This window comes from Schistocerca americana, chromosome 6 (genome assembly GCF_021461395.2).
Source record: "Schistocerca americana isolate TAMUIC-IGC-003095 chromosome 6, iqSchAmer2.1, whole genome shotgun sequence".
NCBI lineage: Eukaryota > Metazoa > Arthropoda > Insecta > Orthoptera > Acrididae > Schistocerca > Schistocerca americana.
In genome coordinates, this window is record NC_060124.1 from 600,744,963 (window position 1) to 600,772,368 (window position 27,406).

Sequence of the window (27,406 nt, forward strand, 5' to 3'; positions counted from 1 at the left end):
ACTTACACTGACTATCTTGAAAAAATTGTGGAGCACCGAAGGATCAAATCATGTCTGAGCCTCAGTATCTCTAACGTCAGTTGCACAGTATTCCACTGGCATCACTAAATACTTAGGTTGCCGATATGGATTCAATTTTGTGTTACTAACTGAGATCTTTGATCAATGCACACCTGCAATTGTGCATTTATGCATGTGTGTCAGTTAAGTAGAGCCTGGAGAAAATTTGGCTGGAGGGTACATAGTGGGCAAGTTGTTGCTTTTGGGGGACTCACTCTGTCTGATGCAGGTCCTGAGATGCCGCTGAAGGTTGAATCGGTGAGGGCAAACTGGGCTGGATCACATGAGGCATGAGGACTGATAGCCGTCACCTGTGTGAAGACATACGGACATTGCTTGCAACCTGATTGGCAAGTTACTGGCTTACTCTACAAGCTTAAATCATGGCTCCTCGATGATCAAATGTGGGTGTTGTTGTTGTTGTTGTTGTTGTTGTTGTTGTGGTCTTCAGTCCTGAGACTGGTTTGATGCAGCTCTCCATGCCACTCTATCCTGTGCAAGCTCCTTCATCCCCCAGTACCTACTGCTACCTACATCCTTCTGAATCTGCTTCGTGTATTCATCTCTTGGTCTCCCTCTACGATTTTTACCCTCCATACTGCCCTCAAATGCTAAATTTGTGATCTCTTGATGCCTCAGAACATGTCCTACCAACCAGTCCCTTCTTCTAGTCAAGTTGTACCACAAACTCTTCTTCTCCCCAATTCTATTCAATACCGCTTCATTAGTTATTTGATCTACCCATCTAATCTTCAGCATTCTTCTGTAGCACCACATTTCAAAAGCTTCTATTCTCTTTATATCTAAACTATTTATTGTCCATGTTTCACTTCCATACATGGCTATGCTACATACAAATACTTTCAGAAACGACTTCCTGACACTTAAATCTATACTCGATGTTAACAAATTTCTGTTCTTCAGAAACGCTTTCCTTGCCATTGCCAGTCTACATTTTATATCCTCTCTACTTAGACCATCATCAGTTATTTTGCTACCCAAATAGCTTAACTCCTTTACTGCTTTAAGTGTCATTTCCTAACCTAATTTCCTGAGCATCACCTGACTTAATTCGACTACATTCCATTATCCTCGTTTTGGTTATTTGATGGTCATGTCATACCGTCCTTTTAAGACACTGTCCATTCCATTCAACTGCTCTTCCAAGTTCTTTGCTGTCTGACACAATTACAATGTCATCGGTGAACCTCAAAAGTTTTATTTCTTCTTCATGCATTTTAATACCTACTCCCAACTTTTCTTTTGTTTCCTTTACTGCTTGCTCAATATACAGATCAAATAGCATCTGAGAGAGGCTATAACCATGTCTCACTCCCTTCCCAACCACTGCTTCCCTTTCATGTCCACCAACTCTCATAACTGCCATCTGGTTTCTGTACAAATTGTAAATAGCCTTTCGCGCACTGTATTTTACCCCTGCCACCTTCATAATTTGAAAGAGTGTTCCAGTAAACATTGTCAAAAGCTACAAATGCTAGAAATGTAGGTTTGGCTTTCCTTAATCTAGTTTCTTAAAAAAGTCGTAGGGTCAGTATTTCCTCACATGTTCAAACATTTCTAAGGAATCCAAACTGATCTTCCCCGAGGTCGGCTTCTACGTTTTTCCATTCATCTGTAAGGAATTCATGTTAGTAATTTGCATCCGTGACTTATTAAACTGATTGTTCGGTAATTTTCAAATCTGTCAGCACCTGCTTTCTTTGGGATTGGAATTATTATATTCTTTTGAAGCCTGAGGGTATTTTGCCTGTCTCGTGCATCCTGCTCACCAGATGGTATAGTTTTGTCAGGACTGGCTCTCCCAAGGCTGTCATTAGTTCTAATGGAATGTTGTCTACTCCAGGGCCTTGTTTCAACTAAGGTCTTTCAGTGCTCTGTCAAACTCTTCACGCAGTATCATATCTTCCATTTCATCTTCATCTGCATCCTCTACTATTTCCATAATATTGGTCCTCAAGTATGTCGCCCTTGTATAGACCCTCTATATACTCCTTCCACCTTTCTGCTTTCCCTTCTTTGCTTAGAACTGGGTTTCCATCTGAGCTCTTGATATTCATACAAGTGGTTCTCTTTTCTCCAAAGGTCTCTTTAATTTACCTGTAGGCAGTATCTATCTTACCCCTAATGAGATAAGCCTCTATATCCTTACATTTGTCCTCTATGGATTGCCTGCTTAGACATTTTGCACTTCCTGTCAATCTCATTTTTGAGACGTTTGTACTCCTTTTTGCCTGCTTCATTTACTGCATTTTTATATTTTTACCTTTCATCAATTAAATTCAATACTTCTTCTGTCACCCAAGGATTTCTACTAGCCCTCGTCTTTTTACCTACATGATCCTCTGCTGCCTTCACTACTTCATGTCTCAAAGCTACCCATTCTTCTTCTACTGTATTTCTTTCCCCCATTCCTGTCAATTGTTCCGTTATATTCTCCCTGAAACTCTGTACAACGTCTTGTTCTTTTAGTTTATCCAGGTCCAACCACCTAAATTCCCACCTTTTTGCATTTTCTTCAGTTTTAATCTACAGTTCATAACCAATAGATCGTGGTCAGAATCCACATCTGCCCCTGGAAATGTTACAATTTAAAACCTGGTTCCTAAATCTCCGGCCTATCATTATATAATCCATCTGATACCTTCTAGTATCTCCAGGATTCTTCCAAGTATACAACCTTCTTTTATGATTCTTGAACCAAGTGATAGCTATAATTAAGTTATGCTCTGTGCAAAATTCTACAAGGCGGCTTCCTCTTGCATTTCTTACCCCCAATCCATATTCACCTACTATATTTCCTTCTCTCCCTTTTCCTACTATCAAATTCCAGTCACCCATCACTATCAAATTTTCGGCTCCCTTCACTACATGAATAATTTCTTTTATCTCATCATACATTTCATCAATTTCTTCATCATCTGCAGAGCTAGTTGGCTTACAAACGTTTACTACTGTAGTAGGCATGGGCTGTGTGTTTATCTTGGCCACAATAATGCATTCACTATGCTGTTTGTAGTAGCTTAACCACACTCCCATCTTTTTATTCATTATTAAACTTACTCCTGCATTACCTATATTTGATTTTGTATTTATAACCCTGTATTCACCTGGCCAAAAGTCTTGTCCCTCCTGCCACTGAACTTCACTAATTCCCACTATATCTAAGTCTAACCTATCCATTTCCCTTTATAAATTTTCTAACTTACACGCCCGACTAAGGGATCTGACATTCCATGCTCCGATCCATAGAATGCCAGTTTTCTTTCTACTGATAACAACATCTTCTTGAGTAGTCCCTGACCTGAGATAGAAATGGGGGACTATTTTACCTCTGGAATATTTTACCCAAGAGTACGCCATCATCATTTAATCATACAGTAAAGCTGCATGCCCTCGGGAAAAATTACGGCTGTAATTTCCCCTTGCTTTCAGTCATGTGCAAAACCAGCACCAGCACAGTAAGGCCACTTTGGTTAGTGTTACAAGGCCAGGTCAGTCAATCATCCAGACTGTTGCCCCTGCAACTACTGATAAGGCAGTTGCCCCTCTTCAGGAACCACACGTTTGACTGGCCTCTCAACAGATATCCCTCCATTTTGGTTGCTCCTACGGTATGGCTATCTGTATCATTGAGGCACGCAAGCCTCCCCAGCAATGTCAAGGTCCATGACTCATGGGATGTGGGGGTAAGATGCAATAATACCCTGGCTGGAATCCTGCAAGGCACTGCTCCTTCGCAACTGAGTCAAGTTTCGAGTTGCTATGTTATATTTGAGTTAGGTCATGTCTGTATTATCTGGAATTGCATCTGTAATATTAATGCACCTATGAGTGTTTCAGTGCATGACCATCCGTCAATGTTATTAATTGTAATTTGTGTTCCGGGTCATGCATCATGAAAGTGTAAGAGTATACTGTGTCGGAGGCAAAGCAATCTCGGTACATGTGTACGCTTCAGCTAATGTATCAACAAGTGCTGATATTTTTGCTTCTGAATAATACAAATTTTAAGGAGTATTAAATTGTATCTCTAGTCAGTTGTGCCATACGTTCACATTTTCTACTTTCTGGCCTTTATTGTATGAAGCTGTATTTGTGCAGATTACTGTTCCCATTGATGTGTGTCAGCAGAAAATGATGTGTTTCAGTGCCCTGGGCCCAGAGTAGAGGTGTGTTTGCATATTTCCATGGCGGCACTTCCATCATCACATGGCACCCATATAGACTGGCAGTCTGATGCCCCTGCCAGTCGCACCTTTGTGGGACGAGGGAAGTGACGTTGCTCATTTAACATGTGACATGGTGGAGTGTCACCTCTGGGCAGGAACCAGTAGTCTGCTTGTTTTGGTGAATTTATTGAGATCGGGAGATTAAGGCACATTTTCCAAGCCTGAGGTTCCTCCTCATTACACCTTTAACTACTCGCTTAAACCTTTATCTCTTACTACTAAATCTGAACACATTAAGTTGGTTCGTTCATTGGTTGCTTGGGGATGGAGACCAGACAGTGTGGTCATCGGTCTCATCGGATTAGGGAAAGATGAGGAAGGAAGTCAGCCATGCCCTTTCAGAGGAACCATCCTGGCATTTGCCTGGAGTGATATAGGGAAATCGCGGAAAACCTAAATCAGGATGGCCGGATGCGGAATTGAACCGTCGTCCTCCCGAATGCGAGTCCAGTGTCTAACCACTGCGCCACCTTACTCGGTAAACTACACGTTAAGTTTAAACCATGCTAGTTAAAAGTATAAACTGTCAATCGTTACCCTGGTGCATAGTCATTAATTAACTCCACTTGGGAAATTTGGCTGCTTGTTTCTTGTTGACTCTGATAGCTCTCTGCTGTAGCTCTCTGTTTGTTCTGAAATTTGAACAGTTGTATATTTATTAAAGGTCATTTTTAATGTTTGTTTGCAATGCATGGGTTACTGCTTAAGGGTTGTTCTTCCTTTTTGTAAAGTGTTAAACATTGCTAAGAGGCCTTCCAACAGCTACAATCAGTGGTGTGACTTGCGAATCTTCCTGAATTTGGATGAATGTTATTCAGGAGTCTAACAGTTACAAAAGCTGCACGTTATCAGCACATTTAATGTCTTTCAATGTAATTCATTTGACTGATAATATTTTTGTTGAACCTGCCCAATTGGTGTGACCTTTCTTTGTTTTGTGACCTGTGTACTTCCAATTTCCTGCCCCGTTTGCAATGGCACATTTGACAAAATATGGGTTCTAATTAATTAAGCCTGTTCAAGTTTTGACTGTGAGTATCGTGACTGTAAGAAATTTATTAATTTGTAGTAATAATAGTAGTAATAATAATAATAATAATAATAATAATAATAATAATGCATCATTAGACCATTCTTGCATAGACCACCAAATAACCCACAAGTCGAAACAACAATAAGAAGTATCAACACAATCATACACAACAAAATAAATGTGAACACAACTATGGAAGAGTTACAACTACTGGTTTATATAGGAGCACTCATGACACTAAATATACACACTAGGCAGAGATCAGAACCAACCAACACACAGAAGAAACCCACAAAACCAGCATGGCAACACAGGCTACAGATCAAAATAGAAAATCTGAGAAAAGACATCGGACAGCTAACACAATTTATAAGAAATGAAATCTCGGAAAAAAAACGAAAAAGGTTAGGTAAAATCTCACAACAAGAAGCGACAGAGCAATTAGACGAAAAGAAGCAGAAATTACAAGCATTAGCCAAACGACTCAGAAGATAAAAAAAAAGTGAAAATAGAAGGAAACAAAACCAAACATTCAACACAAACCAAAAGAAATTTTACCAGACAATAGATAACACACACATTAAAATAGACAATCCACCAAACATAACAGACATGGAACACTTCTGGAGCAACATATGGTCAAACCCGGTACAACATAACAGGCATGCACGATGGATACAAGCAGAAACAGACACACACAAGATGATACCACAAATGCCTGAAGTGATAATTTTGCAACATGAAGTCACCCAAGCAATTAATTCTACTCACAATTGGAAAGCCCCTGGAAATGATAAAATAGCAAATTTCTGGTTAAAGAAGTTCACCTCAACACATTCACATCTAACTAAATTATTTAACAATATCAATATAATGGAAGGAAACATCCCACGTGGGAAAAATTATATATAAAAACAAAGATGAGGTGACTTACCGAACAAAAGCGCTGGCAGGTCGATAGACACACAAACAAACACAAACATACACACAAAATTCAAGCTTTCGCAACAAACTGTTGCCTCATCAGGAAAGAGGGAAGGAGAGGGGAAGACGAAAGGAAGTGGGTTTTAAGGGAGAGGATAAGGAGTCATTCCAATCCCGGGAGTGGAAAGACTTACCTTAGGGGGAAAAAAGGACAGGTATACACTCGCACACACGCACATATCCATCCACACATACAGACACAAGCAGACATATTTAAAGACAATATGTCTGCTTGTGTCTGTATGTGTGGATGGATATGTGCGTGTGTGCGAGTGTATACCTGTCCTTTTTTCCCCCTAAGGTAAGTCTTTCCGCTCCCGGGATTGGAATGACTCCTTACCCTCTCCCTTAAAACCCACTTCCTTTCGTCTTCCCCTCTCCTTCCCTCTTTCCTGATGAGGCAACAGTTTGTTGCGAAAGCTTGAATTTTGTGTGTATGTTTGTGTTTGTTTGTGTGTCTATCGACCTGCCAGCACTTTTGTTCGGTAAGTCACCTCATCTTTGTTTTTATATATAAATTATTTAACAGTTACATTGCAGACCCATACACATTCCCTGATACACTTACACACGGAATAACATATCTGAAACCTAAAGATCAAGCAGACACAGCGAACCCAGCTAAATATCGCCCCATAACATGCCTACCAACAATATACAAAATATTAAATTCAGTCATTAAACAGAAATTAATGACACATACAACACAGAACAAAATTATAAATGAAGAACAAAAAGGCTGTTGCAAAGGAGCACGAGGATGTAAAGAGCAACTGATAATAGATACAGAGGTGACATATCAAGCTAAAACTAAACAAAGGTCGCTACACTACGCATACATTGATTACCAAAAAGCTTTTGATAGTGTACCCCACTCATGGTTACTACAAATATTGGAAATATACAAAGTAGATCGTAAATTGATACAGTTCCTAAACATAGTAATGAAAAATTGGAAAACCACACTTAATATCCAAACAAATTCAAATAATATCACATCACAGCCAATACAGTTTAAGCGTGGAATATACCAAGGAGAATCATTATGTCCTTTCTGGTTCTGCCTTGCTCTGAACCCACTATCCAACATGCTAAATAATACTAATTATGGATACAATATTACTGGAACATACCCACACAAAATCACACATTTGCTATACATGGATGATCTAAAACTACTGGCAGTAACAAATCAACAACTCAACCAATTACTAAAGATAACAGAAGGATTCAGCAATGATATAAGTATGGCTTTTGGAACAGACAAATGTAAGAAAAGTAGCATAGTCAAGGGAAAACACACTAAACAAGAAGATTACATATTGAATAACCACAGTGACTCCATAGAAGTGATGGAAAAAACGGATGCCTATAAATATCTAGGATACAGACAAAAAATAGGAATAGATAATACAAATATTAAAGAAGAACTAAAAGAAAAATATAGACAAAGACTAACAAAAATACTGAAAACAGAATTGACAGTAAGAAACAAGACAAAAGCTATAAATACTTATGCCATACCAATATTGACCTACACATTTGGAGTAGTGAAATGGAGTAACACAGACCTAGAAGCACTCAATACACTTACACGATCACAATGCCACAAATATAGAATACATCACATACATTCAGCAACAGAAAGATTCACATTAAGCAGAAAGGAAGGAGGAAGGGGATTTATCAACAAAAAACCTACATTATGGACAGGTAGACAATTTAAGAAAATTCTTTCTAGAACGAGCAGAAACAAGCAAAATACGCAAGGCAATCACTCATATAAATACATCGGCTACACCACTGCAATTTCATAACCACTTCTACAACCCTTTAGATCACATAACATCAACAGATACGAAGAAAGTAAATTGGAAAAAGAAAACACTTCATGGCAAGCACCCGTATCATCTAACACAGCCACACATCGATCAAGACGCATCCAACATATGGCTAAGAAAAGGCAATATATACAGTGAGACAGAAGGATTCATGATTGCAATACAGGATCAAACAATAAACACCAGGTATTACAGCAAGCATATTATTAAAGATCCCAATACCACAACGGATAAATGCAGACTTTGTAAACAACAAATAGAAACAGTAGATCACATCACAAGCGGATGTACAATACTAGCAAATACAGAATACCCCAGAAGACATGACAATGTCGCAAAAATAATACATCAACAGCTTGCCTTACAACATAAACCTTTAAAACAACACGTTCCTACATACAAGTATACACCACCAAATATACTGGAGAATGATGAATACAAATTATACTGGAACAGAACCATTATAACAGATAAAACAACGCCACATAACAAACCTGACATCATACACACCAATAAAAAGAAGGAATTAACACAACTAATCGAAATATCCATACCTAATCCAACAAATATACAAAAGAAAACAGGAGAAAAAATTGAAAAATACATCCAACTGGCTGAGGAAGTCAAAGACATGTGGCATCAGGATAAAGTTGACATCATACCAATTATACTATCAACTACAAGAGTCATACCACACAATATACACCAGTACATCAATGCAATACAGCTACATCCAAACATATATATACAACTACAGAAATCCGTAATTATTGATACATGTTCAATTACCCGAAAGTTCCTAAATACAACATAACACATACCGTACAGTTAAAAGGAAGTGACGCTTGATCAAGGTCTGCGTCACTCCATTTTTAACCGGACTTAACGTCTGAGAAAGTGAAGGTAATAATAATAATAATAATAATAATAATAATAATAATAATGTTTGTAAGTAATGAAGTGTATTACATAAAATAACAAGTGACAAAATATGTGAGTCCACATTCCATTTCTTTTCCTTAAAGCTGTTCCAACCCAAGTTATGAGGTATCAATGTCTTTATGACAGAAGAAGAGCAGCAATGTGGTTCACAATTCCTGGAACACACAATTAAAGATTCAACAGATATATTAAATGTTCGTCTTCCATTTCAGGAACAGCCGAGTTTGTTATGCAATTCCTTCCACAATGCAGTAAAATTCTTTTCTTAAACTGAACAGAAACTAGCAAGATAATCAAAGTTTGTGGAAAGCTACACCGAGTTTATGAGGAAGTATGAATATTTAAGACATATGGTAATATTAGTCATGACACATGCCATTTAATATTACATGCCACATCAGCTGTTCTTAAAAAAGCCAACTCAACTACCAAAGCAAGAGTAGTGTTTGATTGTGTTGCCAAATGGAATACGAATTTGTCACACAATAGTCTTACAATGGTAGGACCAGCCATGAAATATTATTTGCACTCCATAAGATTATGCTCCCACATGCAACACATTGCCTTCACAGTAGACATGGAGAATATGTATAGACAGGTTCTGGTAGTAATTGAAGATCCCACATTCCAATGAATATTGTGAATGATTGATAGATCTGCACCACCTCAGGAATACCAATGAAAGAAAATCACATACACAATGATTTGTGCCCCCTCCCTTGCAGCACAGTGTCTATTACAATTAGCTTGTGAAGAGAGTGAGCAGAGTGAAGCAGCAAACATTCTCACTAATCATTTCTATATGGACCACTGTATCTCAGGTTGTGATACAGTAAGGGCTGAAACTGAGCTCCAACAATATCTCTTGAAGATATTGGTCAGAAGTGGATGTTCACTATGAAAATGGTACAACAACAGTGCCAAACTATTCAAAAATATCCCCTCAGTGGTGCAAGAAACACAACTACTTTTACTGCTTGATAGTGATGAGGATATTACAACTTCAGGTTTATTCTAGCAACCAGCTGATGACCATTTTAAAATTGTAAACAATGTCAAACCAGCACCTAATATCCACAGCTTCACAAAACACACACTACTGTGTGACACATCAAACATTTTTGGTCCTTTTGGATGAATTAGTTCCACTGTGATCACATTTAAGATATTTTTGCATGTCTATGGCAGCATAAGTTAATGTGGAATGAGCCTTTGCCCTCAGAGTTCCACTCCTTGTGGCAGACACTGTACAGTCAAATTCTTATGACAGACAGCAGGCACGTTTATTGTATAGTCATTGCACGAGGGACACCTATCAGCATACAGAAGTCAGTACAAGATTTGGATGACTATTGAAAGATTTTCATTTGATTCTATTTCATGTGTTAGAGACCTATCTGAATATTACTGGAAGCAAATCCCAAAAAGCAAAAGTAGATACACACTTACTTTTACTTCACTCAGCACAATCTGTGGTACATGAGATACCAAACACGAAGTTAGTTTTATTGAATTACTAAGCTACATGTGTTAAAGTCTTGACACCCAGAGACAAGAAGACCTCTCTATGAAGTGCACAAGTTATCTATTTAACAGCCACAAAAATATTCTATGAAGATTTTTTGAACTTCGTCTGGCTATGATAACAGCAAGAAGAGTGACTCTGCTATCATTTTAGAAAGGTACTTGATGTGTAATTGCAATATCTAAATATTTTAGACAACTGTAGATATCATACCTACTGTGGTGTAACCTATCACTTGGGTACAGTTACATATTTCGCAATGTCTATAGTACCGATGAATGATGGCTGCAGCAATAATGTCATCTTATAGTTCATATAATGGGTTTACACTTTTATTCACTTCAGGAATTTTTTCTCTTGTGGATGAACTCTGTTGCAGAAGTATGAAGAATTTCCACAGACTGGGACAACAATAGTTGCTTTATGAGGCTTCACCGTACCTGCTGATTTGAGTTGTTTATTCCATGCTACCTCATTGTGGTTCACTGATGTACCTATCCTCTACATCTGCTAGCACAGTGACAACTGCCATTACATCAGGACACAAACATGAAGTTGAGCTGTCATTATTATGTAAATATTGTTTGAGAAATTTTCTGGATTGTTTAGTAGACAATTTTATTGTGATAATGGACTTGAGATAACATTTCAGTTAACAGTGTAAATGAAGTTGCAAAGGTTGTGGGGCCAGGAAGGAGTGGAGTGCAAAAAACAATGAGAATGAAGTGGAGATGAATGGGATACACAGAAAGAAGTTGATTAATTAAAATGGTGTTGTGAAGGGCAGCTCACAGAAGGGCTGAAAACCCTGGGCTGATGAAATTTGTGGACACCTTGTTTTGCTACTGGTGAAACTCACCTGAACCCTGCCATTCTCACGGGTGCTACCCTCTACTTTCACTCACCTGAGCAATAGGAGGCGGGCCTTGCTCCTCAACGAGGCCTGATTGACAAGAAAAGAAATTGTGTGTTAATATAAAAACTACTTTATCTGCCAAGGTAAAACAAACATGTGATTAACTAAGAATGTTACAATGTGACATGATAAAGAACAGAATTATTTCAATCTTTTAGAGTGCCTATTGATCAGTGAATAACTGAGCATCTTGTCTACTCAATTATGTACAACAGAGAACATTACTAACCGAGTCCCAGAAAGTCAAAACTTTATTCCAGTTGGTGGCTGCTATATGAAGACTGCCAGGGGCAAATACATTTTTACTGTCAATATTTCACATAATCATTGACCACATTTTACATTCCTGTAGTAACGTGCTTATTGAAACATACAACTTTATTTTACAGGATTAATTCACTGTGGCATGTGTAACAGTTTGGAACTGTGTGTATGACTGTATACGAAGCCTCACTCACTGCAGGCATATGCAAACATTATATTCATCAAGTATTTTACAATGAGAGCACTTAGTTACTTGCAGAAAATTTCACCCCCAAATTTCAAATTACCATGAATTTTTCTCAGGGGTACCCCACACAAAGTAATAGAAAAATTTGTTTATCACTTACCACAGTTTCCTGTTAGTGCAGTCAAACAGCCACATCAAACAAATACAATGCAACCCTTCTTTATTTACTTACAGATGGGTACATACAGCCACAAGAAGGCACGGCAGATGATGTGGGGTATTTCTCAGGTGCTTTCTTCATAGAGCTGAGGAGGGAAGAACTTTGATGGGTATGGCAACAGGATGGAGTAGGAGACATAATAGGAATGAGGTGGAAGTGGGTGGTGTACCATCTGGATGGTACCTTACAATGCCGTCTTGTGAAATTCAACAGAGGGCTTCTGTTGCTGGCATGTTAAGAGGTCTAAAACAAACTCAGTGCAGCTCATCTTACCCATGTCAGCCACTGCATAGTTTGTGTACAGGGGCCCATAACACTGGACAATTTTCCAGTACTCCTGCACTGCAGAGCCTTCATTGATCACAGCACAGTGGCTTACCAGCCAACCCAAGTCACAAACTCTACATCAACTATCTACTTTGGAGTGCCATGGCTATTTTAATAAGAATGCAGCCCTCAATATTGGTATCACCAGTGCAACCTACACTTTAGGTGCCTACAGCAGTGCTTCTCAATTGTTACACACTGAGGGCTGAACTGGAGATTCAAGAATAGTTATCATAGGAGCAAATATCTTTCAGTGGAACAGTGCATTCTCTACCTTGCTTTTACTAGAAATCTGTTTCATTAGCTTCATGTTGTTACACACAAACTGTGTTGCAATGAAGCTCTATTCCACTTGGCTACTGAGGGACATCTCTCTTCCTGTGCTATTTTTGTTACTTCTTTGTCTCTGGAAACTTATTACCAGTGTCTTGTGTTCCGTTGGGTAGCCTTTATCTCTGTGTCATTCCACCTCACCATTCTTCTTCAATGATGATGTGGCCCGATTCCTGTATTATTCTGCCTGGTCTGTGCCTCCTTGATAACACTGCCATTGCCTCCATGAGAATGTCAGTTGTTATATTTTTTGCTGCTGTATAGAAAACTTTTCCTCTGAGCGCAACAACAACATAGGAATCTAGGATATCAACAGTGCAACTTTGCAGTGCTCACCTAACACCTTAAAGAATGATTCTCATATTAGTGACAACCTTAGAGAATATAAGAACTATTTTTATGTTGCTTGCACTAGGAAGCTGCTTCACTTGCACAACTTTATCATGTGCCTTCTGTGTCGCAACAAAGTTCTAATATTATGCCTAACTGAGCAACATTTCTTTCCTTGTGCATGGATCATCAACAATAGGTGGGACATATGACCATGAGTGTGGTGGTAGACGGCAGTTCCCTGCGAGACTCCCTGTAGAGAGGTGAGGCAGGAATACAAACAGATTGTTCTGGGGAAAAGACTGTAGTGAATTTCTTAATGGGAAATATTTTATGAGCAAAGGGACAGGGATACTGTACATACATTATCTTTGGATACTTATTATCAGCCATTCTCTCCACATGTGTGAAAACATTTCTTCTATGGAGACAGGGAAGGGCCTGAATGGGTGAGGAAACTGACTACGCAAGGTTGAGGCTGGGAGGGTTATGGGAACAAAGGATATACTGCAGGCAGGGTTCCTACTTCTGCAGTTCAGAAAAGCTGGGGTTGGTGAGAAGGATCCATAATGGCACAGGCAGTCAAGCAGTCATTGAAATGAATGATTTCAAGTTCGACAGTATGTTCAGCAACAGGGTGGTCCACTTGTTTACTGGCCACAGTTTGTCAGTGGTCATTCCTGAAGACGGACAGCTTATTACTTGTCAGTCCCATGCAGAAAGCTGTACAGTGGTTGCAGTTTACTTTGTAAATCACTTGACTGGTTTCACAGGAAACCATGCCTTTGGTGGGTAGGTGATGTATGTTACATGATTGGAGTAGGTGACGGTGGAAGGAATTATGGGACAGGTCTTGCATTTAGTTCTGTTATAGGGATATGAGCCATGATGTAATGGGTTGGGAGCAGGCATTGTGTTCAAATTGCCAATTATATATAAGTTTGGTGGACAGAGCAATACCACTGTGGGTGAGGTGGGATGGATAGTAGGCATGGCATTTCAAATTTCGGAACACAATGACGGGTAGTCAAACCTTAGTGGAGAATGTAATTCAGTTGTGGTTGGTACATAATTATGAGGGGAATGCTACCCTGTAGTCAGGCAGAGAGACTTGGAGGGTTGTTGGAGACTGCAAATATAAGGCACAGGAGATTTCTTTTGGTATACTTTATTGAGACCCCCAGTTTATTTCAAGGAGCAATGTTCATCCCTGTAGATGTGAGAACTGTGGGTGGATAGGCTGTATGGAAGGAACTTCTTGGTATGGAATAGGTGGCAGTTGTCAAAATGGACTCATCACTTGTGGTTAGTAGGTTTGATATGGACAGAAGCAGTGAAGAAGCCATCTTTGAAGTAGATGTCAACTTCTATGAAGGTGGCTTGTTGGCTTGAGAAAGTCCGGGTGACGCAAAGGGGGAGAAGCTGTTGAGGTTGGGTGGGATGTGAATAGGGTGTCTTCAATCTCGATGCAGATCACAAAGATGTCTTCAGTGAACCTGAATGATATGAGTGTTTAGGAAGGATTTTCAACCCATTACCCCATCACTCATATCCATGTAACAGACCTAGATGCAAGACCTGTCCCATACATCCTACCACCACCACCACCACCAGCACCACCACGTACTGCTCCAGTCCGGTCCCATTCACCAGCTATCCCATCAAGGGCAGGACTACCTGTGAAACCACTCACATGATATATAAGCTAAGTTGCAACCATTGTGCTGCATTCTATGATGGCATGACAACAAACAAGCTGTCTGTCCACGTAGGGGCCACCTACAAACAGGGCAAGAAACAAGTTTGCAGGCTGCCCAACACGACATCATTCATTTCAATGACTGCTTCACTGCCTGAGACATACAGATCATGCCAACAAACACCAGTTTTTCCAAATTGTGAAGGTGACAACCCTCCAGGCATTATACTCTATGTTCCTACAACCCTCACTTTGGTTATTCACTTTTCTAACCTTTACAATGACTTATTTTTAAATGTAAATTTGGTACTTAAAACTTTGTTTTCTTTCTTTTTAATCACATTTTCCACACAATCTACCACAGTACACATTTGAAACACAACTGCACATTTGTGATTAATCTCTTGTAGTTACAAAGGCACTGTCAATTTTCAGTATGAATTATGTACTACGTAATTAATATCCAGTGTCAGGTTCAAGCATAAAATTCTGAACAACTGTTTCACTGATGTACTCTAGCACACCACCAATGAAGAATTAATGTGAAAGAAAAAGATGAAAAAATGTGTGCCACACAAGACAACATTAAAGTGATAACTTTAATGTGTAATTAAGCTACTGAAGAAAGGGAAAATCTCACCTGCTGCTACCTCCTCTGCCTGCACCTCTTGTGGCTCCTGGAAAAAAAATTAAAAGCCTGAATAACATTACATCAACTTAATTAAAGTGTAAATCAAACACCTTGAAATGTGGCAGTGGTATGTCATCTCACTGCACTTGCTCATCTAAGTGTTAGTAAGTTGGTAAATTAAATATTGATAGAAATTACGAATAAGTTGCAGTGACAAGTGGATATATGTGGAATTTTATTAATGTGAGAGTGATGAAAACAGCATAATGATCCAAGTTAAGAATGACAAAATAATTGAATTTTAATTGAACTTAACACTATGAATTCACTAGAGCTGCTAGCTGCCACAGACAGCCACGGTCACAGAGTAGGACAAAGATGACCACAAAATGCAAGTCGACAGGGTGGGAATGCAGACCATAACTGCTGGATGTTTAAAGGCTGCTGTAAGGATACTGCCAGAGACCAACACAGAGGTACAACATAGTTTGCTGGATCAAACACCCTTCAACTATGACCTGGTGTAGTAGTCAAAAGGATCACGGAAAGGGAAATGAATAACAGACAATTATAAAATCACAGATCATGGAGATAGTGATTGGGTCTGTCAAGGCTGCATCTGCTGCTATCAGGACAGGAATTTGTGGAAGGGTCTTGGTGCCAGAGAGCTATCTAAGGTTGGTCCACAACAACAGAAGGGGAGTGGAACTGTTAAAAGAACTAGTAAATTAAATCCAGCCAGTTTTTTTGCTATCCTGAAGGGTGCGACGACACTGTGTGTGCAATTGTTTATAATGAACATTGTTTGTCATCATAGAATGATGGTTAAAAACATGGAGAGCACATCTCTGCATGTGAGTTGAGTCCCAACATGGCTCAGTCAACTGAGGGACTGTTACATTGCACGGTAAAGTTGAGGTGCAAGAATGGAACATTGTTGGCAGTAATGATTACATTTATAACTGGGGAAATACTGTTTCTCCAAGGGTGCCAGGGAGCATTAAATCTCTCATCATCCTTAGAAAGATGTCATTTGGGTGTGCATGTAGGTGAGGTGGGAGACCGAAAATGGATACAAATGGGAAATGGTCGCTTGATTTTGTACCATACATAATGATGAGATCATCATCAGGGCAAATTCGGCAGTGCAGGAGAGGTCCAGATGGGGGTAGGAGTGCATGGAGTGTGAAAGGAATGTGGGTACTCCCACAGTAGGCCAAATGAGGTTAGGGTGACAGGAGGACAATGAAGAGGGCACCTTTCTGATAGATTCTGGGAGAGTCCCAAGGGGAGCAGCAGAAACGGGTGAGGGAGTTGGCCAGTAAGCTGGAAGCTGACTGTCCAGTGACTTAGGGATGTAAACAGTAGAAATGGAAAAGTCGAGGTGAGGAAGTAAAAGGCACACAGGATTAGCTTGAAGTTGGGTAGTCAGGAAGACTATGAACTTCATCCTTAATAATCAGCATGACTCCACTGCATGACATAGAATCTGTCCCTCGGTGATGGTGTGAGATTGGGCAGATGTCAAAGCAGACTGGAAATAAACGAGAGAGTTCAACGCAGGTCGTGAGTATGCAATTTTGTTTCCTGGAAGCAGAGAACAAGTAGAGACTATGATTCCAAGAGCAGCCATAATTCCTCTTTGTTGGATCAAAGGCCACAAAAATTCCACTGGAAGAGTGCCACGATTAGGAAAGTGGAAAAGGGACAAAATGGAGGGGTATCACCTCAGTGGCTATTGAGTGGCAGCTTTCGAAGGCTCACTGGTGCAGGTCACAGAGGCTGGTGAATCTGCCTCTATGAGGTCTACAGAGGTGTCAGCATGCTCATTCTGTCTATTCTGTCTGTCCTTGGAATCCAGAGCAGAAAAATTGCTGGAGGTGCATACCGGCAACAAGGAGGTGAGTCAGCCAAGGATATCATGTCATGACACCACCAAGGAGGATCTCCGAGCTGATAAAGAAGCAGATCGTTTGCCTTTCTTGTTGGTAGAGGAAGACTCAGATGTTTGATGTTTGGAGGAACATGGAAAGTTTTCATGGGAGTGTTCCTTTTATCCTTCCTGGCCTGTCAGTTGTGTAGCAGATGACTTTCTCCTGCGAGGCAAAAGTTTGTGGCTTGTTTGGGGGACGGGGGGGAGACGGGGGGGAGACGGGGGGGAGACGGGGGGGAGACGGGGGGGAGACGGGGGGGAGACGGGGGGGAGACGGGGGGGAGACGGGGGGGAGACGGGGGGGAGACGGGGGGGAGACGGGGGGGAGACGGGGGGGAGACGGGGGGGAGACGGGGGGGAGACGGGGGGGAGACGGGGGGGAGACGGGGGGGAGACGGGGGGGAGACGGGGGGGAGACGGGGGGGAGACGGGGGGGAGACGGGGGGGAGACGGGGGGGAGACGGGGGGGAGACGGGGGGGAGACGGGGGGGAGACGGGGGGGAGACGGGGGGGGAGACGGGGGGGAGACGGGGGGGAGACGGGGGGGAGACGGGAAGGTAGACGGGGGGGGGGGGGAGACGGGGGGGAGACGGGGGGGAGACGGGGCTGCTACTACGACACTGGGTGATTTTACAACCACAGTGCTGTATTTCTCATCACGTGTCTGGATGTCCATGTCCTTCATGAACTGAGATGTAGCAAGAACAGTACTGTAACTGCCTGATGGTGGAACACAGGCTTACTTCCTAGTCCCATATTTCCTGGACACCCGATCATCGAGGTACACGAGACAATCTCAGGAGGAGGTGGCATGGTCACCATTACAACTTTTGCAGCAGGGAAGAGGTGACAGCCAGGTTACACAGTTGGCTGCGTGTGTGGTCATAATGATCACATTGGTAACAGTGCATTGTGTTCAGAATGTGTTGTCTTACTGGTCGTTGACAGAAGCATCACTCTATCAAATGTGAAAAAAAGGTAGGGAAGCCTGGCCCTACTCCAATGGTGTAGTCAGGGAAGGAAAAGTTGCTGTGTAATATGAAGTTGCATTCAATAATTGTTCACAATTCATAGAAATTTCCTTCTGAGATCAGAAAGAACTTTGCATCTAAATACACTTCATGTGTCTAGCATCCCACGAATACCACCCACTCTGACCAGGGTCTCTCCACAAGGGTGCCACTGAGCCACAGCGAGGGCCATTTGGTATGGCAGCCACTGCCGGGGGTTCCAATGCTCCGAGAAGGCAAGCAAACACAACTTGCCATACATGGAGAGTCAAGAGGTCAGGTATCAGGAGTGTGATCCCTGTGTTTTCAGGGGGCTCATCCATATCGGTACATAATAGCCTCATCCCTCTGGTGACTTAGGAGGGTGGAAGGGGACTAGAGGGTGGAAGGAGGCTAGAGTGTGGAAGGGCGAGGGAATGACGGAGAAGGGGGGGAGGGGGGAGGAATCCACACCACAGATGCCAGGGAGGGAGCTGTTCCCCATGTGGCTCACAGTAAAAAACAGGAAATTTTGAAGTGGAGGTCAAACCTCAAGTGGGGACCTAAACACCAAAAAGATGAATGAACAGGAAGAAGGAACAAAATTGTAAACAGTACAAGAAAGCAGGTGGATAGCCATGTCAATTTGAATCAGAACACTGAGAAAGGGTAAGGAGGGGGCAACAGGGAATAAACAAGGATAGGAGAGCAGGGTGACAAATTCAGCCAGTAAAGAAGAACTGGCTGTATTGCCCCATGTGCACCACGTGTGAAGTCAATAAACAACTGTGAGACCCCAGTGAGGGATCTGACTTTACTGCATCAGAATGTACCATCAAGTTGCCCATCATAAAACTGCCATCATTCAAACGTTATGTAAAGCAGTTCAGGCATTTTTGTACATTTATGAGTCTTCTGGTTAATAATGAGGAATTATAGGACACTGCTAAATAACCATTTGCTTAGTTCAGTAATATGTGCTGCTCACAATATGATCACCCATCTTCCGGTGACTAGCACTAATTTTAATGCAGCTTTTGATACGGTATGCAATACATAGAATAATACTAGATTGATTCTGTCAGCACATCTGAAAAACCTATTGGTGCTCCCTTTAGTGACTGGAAAGGTGCAAGTAAACTTCAGGGACTACTTCGAGCAAAGTTCATGAGCTGATGGCATTACAACTATTTGTATCCTTGCAAGACATAATTATATCTCATTTATCTGTAGAAAATGTTGACCAGTCTGTAAGAACAGATTTTAAATCCCACCGGAGTTTCAAAAGCTTTCCGACATTAGGAAAGAGATAGGTTTTTCTCTACAATAAAAGCAAATCTGAAATCGTGAAGGCTACAGACCAATATGGCACAGCACATATGGGAATGAACAGCAGACCGCCTTCAACGCCAAGCACATGGGGCATCTGAGATGAATCTAATCCCTGCTAGTGCTGCATTTTTCATGTGCCACTTGCTTCATATTTTGCAGAAGTTCAGAAAATTCAGGCAAGGTGTGTGTAGTGAACAAAAAACCTAATGTGATGCACAACAAATTGTTTCCCCAATTGCTTTAAGGGTGTTCGTAGCACTTCTAGTTGCACATCTGTATGCTGTCATGCTTGTCAAAAATGACACCACACAGAAATAAAACACACAAAATGGAACAAGGTACGATTGTCCTAGTGACATAAAACACAAACACAATGGTGTTTATCCATCAAGTACATTGTGTTATTGCTCACTTAAGTCATCCCTGGCATAGAAGTGCTGCTTATAACAATGACAATATGGTTATAAGATAGCAGTGGCACATGAAAAACATATGCTCTCTCAGCTTCTGACTTGCAGACACAATTTATATCTGATGCATGCGCATAGTGCCTCTGACTTCACAAATGGCTAAGTAGAGCACCCATTCAAGGAACAGACGGAAACATACCAGAAACAAAACAGCGCATCTCTGTTCAAGTCGACGTCTTCATTATACCTTCTGTCTGTTTGATGTTCCTGAAGATAACTGACATCTCATCTCGATCCCAATGTGTTGAATTTGATGAGTATAAAAATTGTTGATTCAGAATTTTGGTCACCTTGCAAGATCGACATATTGCTGGGACCAGAAGTTTGTTTGTACATTCAGAAGGTAAGGACTATCTCCATAGGAACTGATCATCCTGTGTTTCAAGAAAGAACTGTGTTGGGTTATGTATGTCAAAGCAGTACCAAATGGTAGAGCACAGAATTTTGTCAAGGTAGCCATTCGTGTTGTGCTCTGTGAAAACTTACACTGACTTTCTTGAAGAAACTGTGAATGACAGAAGGATCAAATCATGTCTGAACCACAGTATCTCTAATCTCAGTGGCACAGCATTCTACTGGTATCACTAACTACTTAGGTTGACAATATTGATTCGACCGGGTTTCGCAAGCTAAGATCTTTGATTGATGCACACGCGTAATTGTGCATGTGTGTCCTGAGATGCCGCTGAAGTTTGAATCGGTGAGGGCAAACTGAGCCGGATCACATGAGGATCAATAGTGGCAACCTGCGTGAAGACATATGGACATTGTGTGCAAACTGATTGTTTGTCTCATGAAAGGAACCTACTCTAACACAATCTGTGTTGGAGGAAAATCAATCTCGGTACATGTGTTTGCTTGAGCTAATGTATCAGCACTTGCTGAAATCTTTGCCTCTGAATAATACAAATTTTAAGGAGTGTTAATTTGTATCGCTAGTCAGTTGTGCCGGTCATTCATATTTTCTACTTCCTGGCCCTTATTGTGTGAAGCTTTATTTGTGCAGATTACTGTTTCCATTGATATGTGTCAGCAGAAAATGATGTGTTCTACTTCCCTGAGCCTAGAGCAGAGGTATGTTTGCATTTTGCCATGGTGGCGCACCATCATCATGTGGCGCACAGATTGACTGGCTGTCTGCTGCCCCCACTAGTCGCACTGTGGTGGCTCTAGGGAAGTGAAGTTGCTCATTTGACACATGCTGTGGTAGAGCGTGACCTCTGGGCAGGAACCATTAGTCTGCTCTTTTTGGTGAATTTATTGAGTAATTAAGTTTATTACATAAAATAACAAGGGAGAAAATATGCTAGTCCACATTCCATTTCTTTTCCTTAAAGCTGCTCCAAACCTAGTTGTGAGGTATCAATGTCTTTATTACAGAAGAAGAGCAGCGATGTGACTCTCACTTCCTGGAACACACAACTGAAGATTCAAAAGATAGATTCATTGTTCGTCTTCCATTTCAGGAAGAGCTGAGTTTGTTATGCCATTCTTTCCACAATGAATCAAAATGATTCTCTTAAACTGAACAGACACTAGCAAGATAATCCAAGTTTGTGAAAAGCTACACAGGGTTTACGAGGAAGTATGAATATTTAAGACATATGGTAATAGTAGGCATGACAGATAACACGCCACATCAGCTATCTTTAAAAAACAAGCTCAACTACTAAAGCAAGACTAATGTTTGTTTGACTTGCCAAATTGAACACGAATTTGTCACTAAACAGTCTTCCAATGGTAGGACCAAACATGAAATATAATTTGTACTCTTTAAGATTATACTTCCACATGCAATGCATTGCCTTCACAGTGGACATGGAAAATATGTATTGACATGCTCTGGTAGCAATTAAATATCACACTTTCCAATGAATATTGTGGGGGAGTGATAGATCTGCTTCATTTCAGGAATACACAATGACTTGTGAACCCTTCGTTGCAGCACAGTGTCTATTATGATTAGCTCGCAAAGAGAGTGAGCAGAGTGAAGCAGCAAACATTCTCAATAATCATTTCGACATGGACCACTGTATCTCAGGTTGTGATACAGTAAGGGCTGAAATTGAGCTCCAACAATATCTCCTGAAGATACTGATCAGAAGTGGATGTTCACTAAGGAAATGATACAGCAACAGTGCCAAACTATTCAAAAATTCCCCCTGAGTGGTGCAAGAAACACAACTACTTTTTCTGCTTGATAATGATGAGGATATTACAACTTCAGGTTTATTCTAGCAACCAGCTGATGATCACTTTTAAAATTGTAAACAATGTCAAACCAGCACCTAATATCTACAGCTTCACAAAACCGCACTACTGTGTGACACATCATACATTTTTGGTCCTTTTGGATGAATTAGTTCCACTGTGATCACATTTAAGATATTTTTGCAATGTCTATGGCAGCATAAGTTAATGTGGAATGAGCCCTCGCCCTCAGAGTTTCACTCCTTGTGGCAGACACTGTACAGTCAAATTCTTATGACAGACAGCATGCACGTTGATTGTATAGTCATTGCACGAGGGACACCTATCAACATACAGAAGTCAGTACAAGATTTGGATGACTATTGAAAGATTTTCATTTGATTCTATTTCATGTGTCAGAGACCTATCTGAATATTACTGGAAGCGAACCCCATTAGCAAAAGTAGCTACACACTTACTTTTGCTTCACTCAGCACAATCTGTGGTACATGAGATACCAAACACGAAGTTAGTTTTATTGAATTACTAAGCTACATGTGTTAAAGTCTTGACACCCAGAGACAAGAAGACCTCTCTATGAAGTGCACAAGATATCTATTTAACAGCCACAAAAATATTCTATGAAGATTTTTTGAACTTCGTCTGGCTATGATAACAGCAAGAAGAGTGACTCTGCTATCATTTTAGAAAGGTACTTGATGTGTAATTGCAATATCTAAATATTTTAGACAACTGTATATATCATACCTACTGTGGTGTAACCTATCACTTGGTTACAGTTACATATTTCGCAATGTCTATAGTACCGATGAATGATGGCTGCAGCAATAATGTCATCTTATAGTTCATATAATGGGTTTACACTTTTATTCACTTCAGGAATTTTTTCTCTTGTGGATGAACTCTGTTGCAGAAGTATGAAGAATTTCCACAGACTGGGACAACAATAGTTCCTTTATGAGGCTTCACCGTACCTGCTGATTTGAGGTGTTTATTCCATGCTACCTCATTCTGGTTCATTGATGTACCTATCCTCTACATCTGCTAGCACAGTGACAACTGCCATTACATCAGTACACAAACATGAAGTTGAGCTGTCATTAGTATATAAATATTGTTTGAGAAATTTTCTGGATATTTCAGTAGACAATCATATTGTCATAATGGACTTGAGATAACATTTTGGTTAACAGTGTAAATGAAGTTGCAAAGGTTGTGGGGGCCAGGAAGGAGTGGAGTGCAGTGCAAAGAACAATGAGAATGAAGTGGAGATGAATAGGATACACAGAAAGAAGATTATTAATTAAAATGGGGTTGTGAAGGGCAGCTCACAGAAGGGCTGAAAACCCTGGGCTGATGAAATTTGTGGACACCTTGTTTTGCTACTGGTGAAACTCACCTGAACCCTGCCATTCTCACGGGTGCTACCCTCTACTTTCACTCACCTGAGCAATAGGAGGCGGGCCTTGCTCCTCAACGAGGCCTGATTGACAAGAAAAGAAATTGTGTGTTAATATAAAAACTACTTTATCTGCAAAAGTAAAACAAACATGTGATTAACTAAGAATGTTACAATGTGACATGATAAAGAACAGAATTATTTCATTCTTTTAGAGTGCCTATTGATCAGTGAATAACTGAGCATCTTATCTACTCAATTATGTACAACAGAGAACATTACTAACCAAGTTCCAGAAAGGCAAAACTTTATTCCAGTTGGTGGCTGCTATCTGAAGACTGCCAGCGGAAAATAAATTTTTACAGTCAACATTTCACATAATTGCTGACCAAATTTTACAATCCTGTAATAACGTACTTATTGAAACATACAACTTTATGTTACAGGATTAACTCACTGTGGCAAGTGTAACAGTTAGGAACTATGTGTATGACTGTATACGAAGCCTCACTCACTGCAGGCATATGCAAACATTATATTCGTCAAGTATTTTACAATGAGAGCACTTAGTTACATGCAGAAAACTTCATCCCCAAATTTAAAATTATCATCAATTTTTCTCAGGGATACCCCACACAGAGTAATAGCACAAATGGTTGTCACTTACCACATTTTTGCTGTTCATGCAGTCAAAGTGCTACATCAAACAAATAATTTGCAACCCTTCTTTCTTCACTTAGACATGGGCACATGCATGGCGGACGATGTGGGGTATTTCTCAGGTGCTTTCTTCGTAGAGGTGAGGCAGGAAGAACTTTGATGGGTATGGCAACAGGATGGAGCAGGAGACATAATAGGAATGAGGTGGAAGTGGGTGGTGTACCATCTGGATGGTACCTTACAATGCCGTCTTGTGAAATTCAACAGAGGGCTCTCTGTTGCTGTCATGTTAAGAGGCTTGGAACAAACTCAGTGCAGCTCATCTTGCCCATGACAGACGCTGCAATTTTCCAGTACTCCTGCACTGCACAGACTTCATTGATCACAGCACAGTGGCTTACCAGCCAACCCAAGTCACAAACTCTACATTAACTATCTACTTCGGAGTGCCATGGCTATTTTAATAAGAAAGCAGCCCTAAATATTTGTGTCACCAGTGCAACCTACACTTTAGGTGCCTACAGCAGTGCTTCTCAGTTGTTACAGACTGAGGGCTGAACTGGAGATTCAAGAATAGTTATCATAGTAGCAAATATCTTTCACTGGATCAGGGCATTCTCTACCTTGTCTTCACTAGAAACCTGTTTCATGTTGTTACACACAAAATGTGTTGCAATGACTCTATTCCCCTTGGCTACTCAGGAACATCTCTCTTCTTGTGCTATTTCCATTACTTCTTTGTCTCTGGAAACGTATTACCAGTGTCTTGTGTTCCATTGGGTAGCCCTTATCTCTGTGTCATTCCATCTCACCATCCTCCTTCAATGATGATGTGGCCTGATTCCTGTATTATTCTTCCAGGTCTGTGCCTCCTGGATGGCACTGCCATCACCTCCATGAGGATGACAGTTGTCATATTTTTTGCTGCTGTATAGACAACTTTTCCTCTGAGCACATCAACATTGGAATCGAGGACATCACCATTCCAACTTGCAGTGCTCACCTGACACCTTAAAGAATGATTCTCATATTAGTAACAACCTTAGAGCATATAAGAACTATTTTTATGTTGCTTGCACTAGGAAGCTGCTTCACTTGCACAACATTATCATGTGCCTTCTGTGTTGCAACGAAGTACCAACGTTATGGCTACCTGAGCAACATTTCTCTCCTTGTGCATGGATCATCCACAAGAGGTGGGACATATGACCATGAGTGTAGGTGGCCAATGGCATTTACCTGCCAGACTTCTTGTAGGGGCGTGAAGCAGGAATACAAACTGTTCCAACATATTTCGGCAGTAATTACTGGTACCACAAAAAATGTGTCAAAGTTAATCTGAAATACTTTAACAGAGAAAAACAGTGTACATGCAACCAGTGCATCATACTAGCAACTGATTCCAAAGTAAACAATAGTCTAAAAATGCAGGACCACATAATTACATCATTGAAACAAGAAACAATGGACCTCAACCTCAAGGATAAAAGCCTACTGGTGAAGTATCATGAACTATTTGTGAAGTGTAATGAACTTGAAGTGGCAGTAACCAATAAAACCACAAACAATGAACTCGTTATCCGCACCCCAAATGTACATATCGGTAGGAAAAACTGGCGTTTGACAGGACAGCATACTACAAGAAATAATTAAGCTGTAAATCATGCTCAGAATGCAATGCTCAGAAATCGTGTGTTGTCTAGCACCACGTGTGATCATAGCTCTGTAAAATCTGTATGTAAACAAACAGCAACGGAAAACAAAGCTAATGTGGTGGTAGACCTATGTGAAATGGATCCAGAAAGTGATTTTAAAAGTGTAACTTCTGATAACCACCTGGTGCCAGATGCTAGCAATGTAAATTTATATTGCACTCTATCTTACACAGAAATTAACCCAAAGTGAACAATCTGCCACAAAGTGTATGAGTAACCCACCGACAAACAGAATTTCTCAATCTGTGGCTGGACAAAAACGAAAAATTCCAGAACGTTACATAGCAAGAAAATCTCGGAAAAAATGAAAGTACTAATATTAAAGTGACAGTGATGGAGGGGCCTGTGCTCAAATACTGCAAGACAAACTAGGGCCCTCATATAAGGTGAAAGGCATAGTAAAACCTGGCGCCCCACTAAAAGAGGTGATAAAAAACACAGAAAATTTGATAAGAAACTTCAGTACACGTGATACTTTGATTGTAATAGGGGGATTGTAACAACAACGACGCTGTACTATTGTACATAAGTAATTTTTTTCTTCTGATTTTTCAATAAACTAGTGTAATTGATGTTCTGATTTCATTTCTTTTTTGTTTCATGTCATTGAGTTAGGAAAACTGTAAACGAGTTTCAATGTGAATATTAATGTTTATGTCAAATGTGAAGCAATATTGTGACAGAATTGAAGTGTAACAAATGTTGAGACTGTTGTAAGATGTTTAAAATGGTAACTTTGTGTCTGGTCCATACGTAGGCAATGTGTTAGTATATGTAGAATGAAAAACCTCGGGTGAATACTATGTCTGTAAGGGAGCGGTAAAAGGTGGATGGCAGGCAAGCGCGGGAAAATGCACGTGGGCACTGCACGGCACAATGGGCTCAGTAGTAGTTGGAGTTTGACATTTGTCTGAGCAACACCTTCTGTAGCGAGGAGGCTCCCCTGGAAGACATAGTTTCACTGAGCCTCGGGTATACTGTTCCAATGCCCACACAGCATGGAAAAATTCCACAGGCACTAAATGGAAAAGTATTGTGACGCTAAGAAGAATTAAAGTGCCGATACGTCAAGAGCCGTAGCTGTGGTCGTATGTGTGCTCTGTGCCTCGCCATCTCGCCGCCCGCCAACCGACGCATCGATACAAGCAGGTTGAA

At 40.6% G+C, this 27,406-nt stretch overlaps 1 protein-coding gene across 1 annotated transcript in view; it reads right to left on the reverse strand.

Annotated features, from left to right (window-relative positions):
• The window catches only part of LOC124620334 (uncharacterized serine-rich protein C215.13-like), a gene marked incomplete at its 5' end in the record, with an annotated part of 85,060 nt that overhangs the window by 16,849 nt on the left and 40,805 nt on the right, over positions 1–27,406 (reverse strand). Inside the window, one exon of the mRNA XM_047147009.1 lies at positions 15,552–15,588. Within this exon, the coding sequence (XP_047002965.1) occupies positions 15,552–15,588 (37 nt within the window). The remainder of the gene's footprint in view (positions 1–15,551; positions 15,589–27,406) is intronic.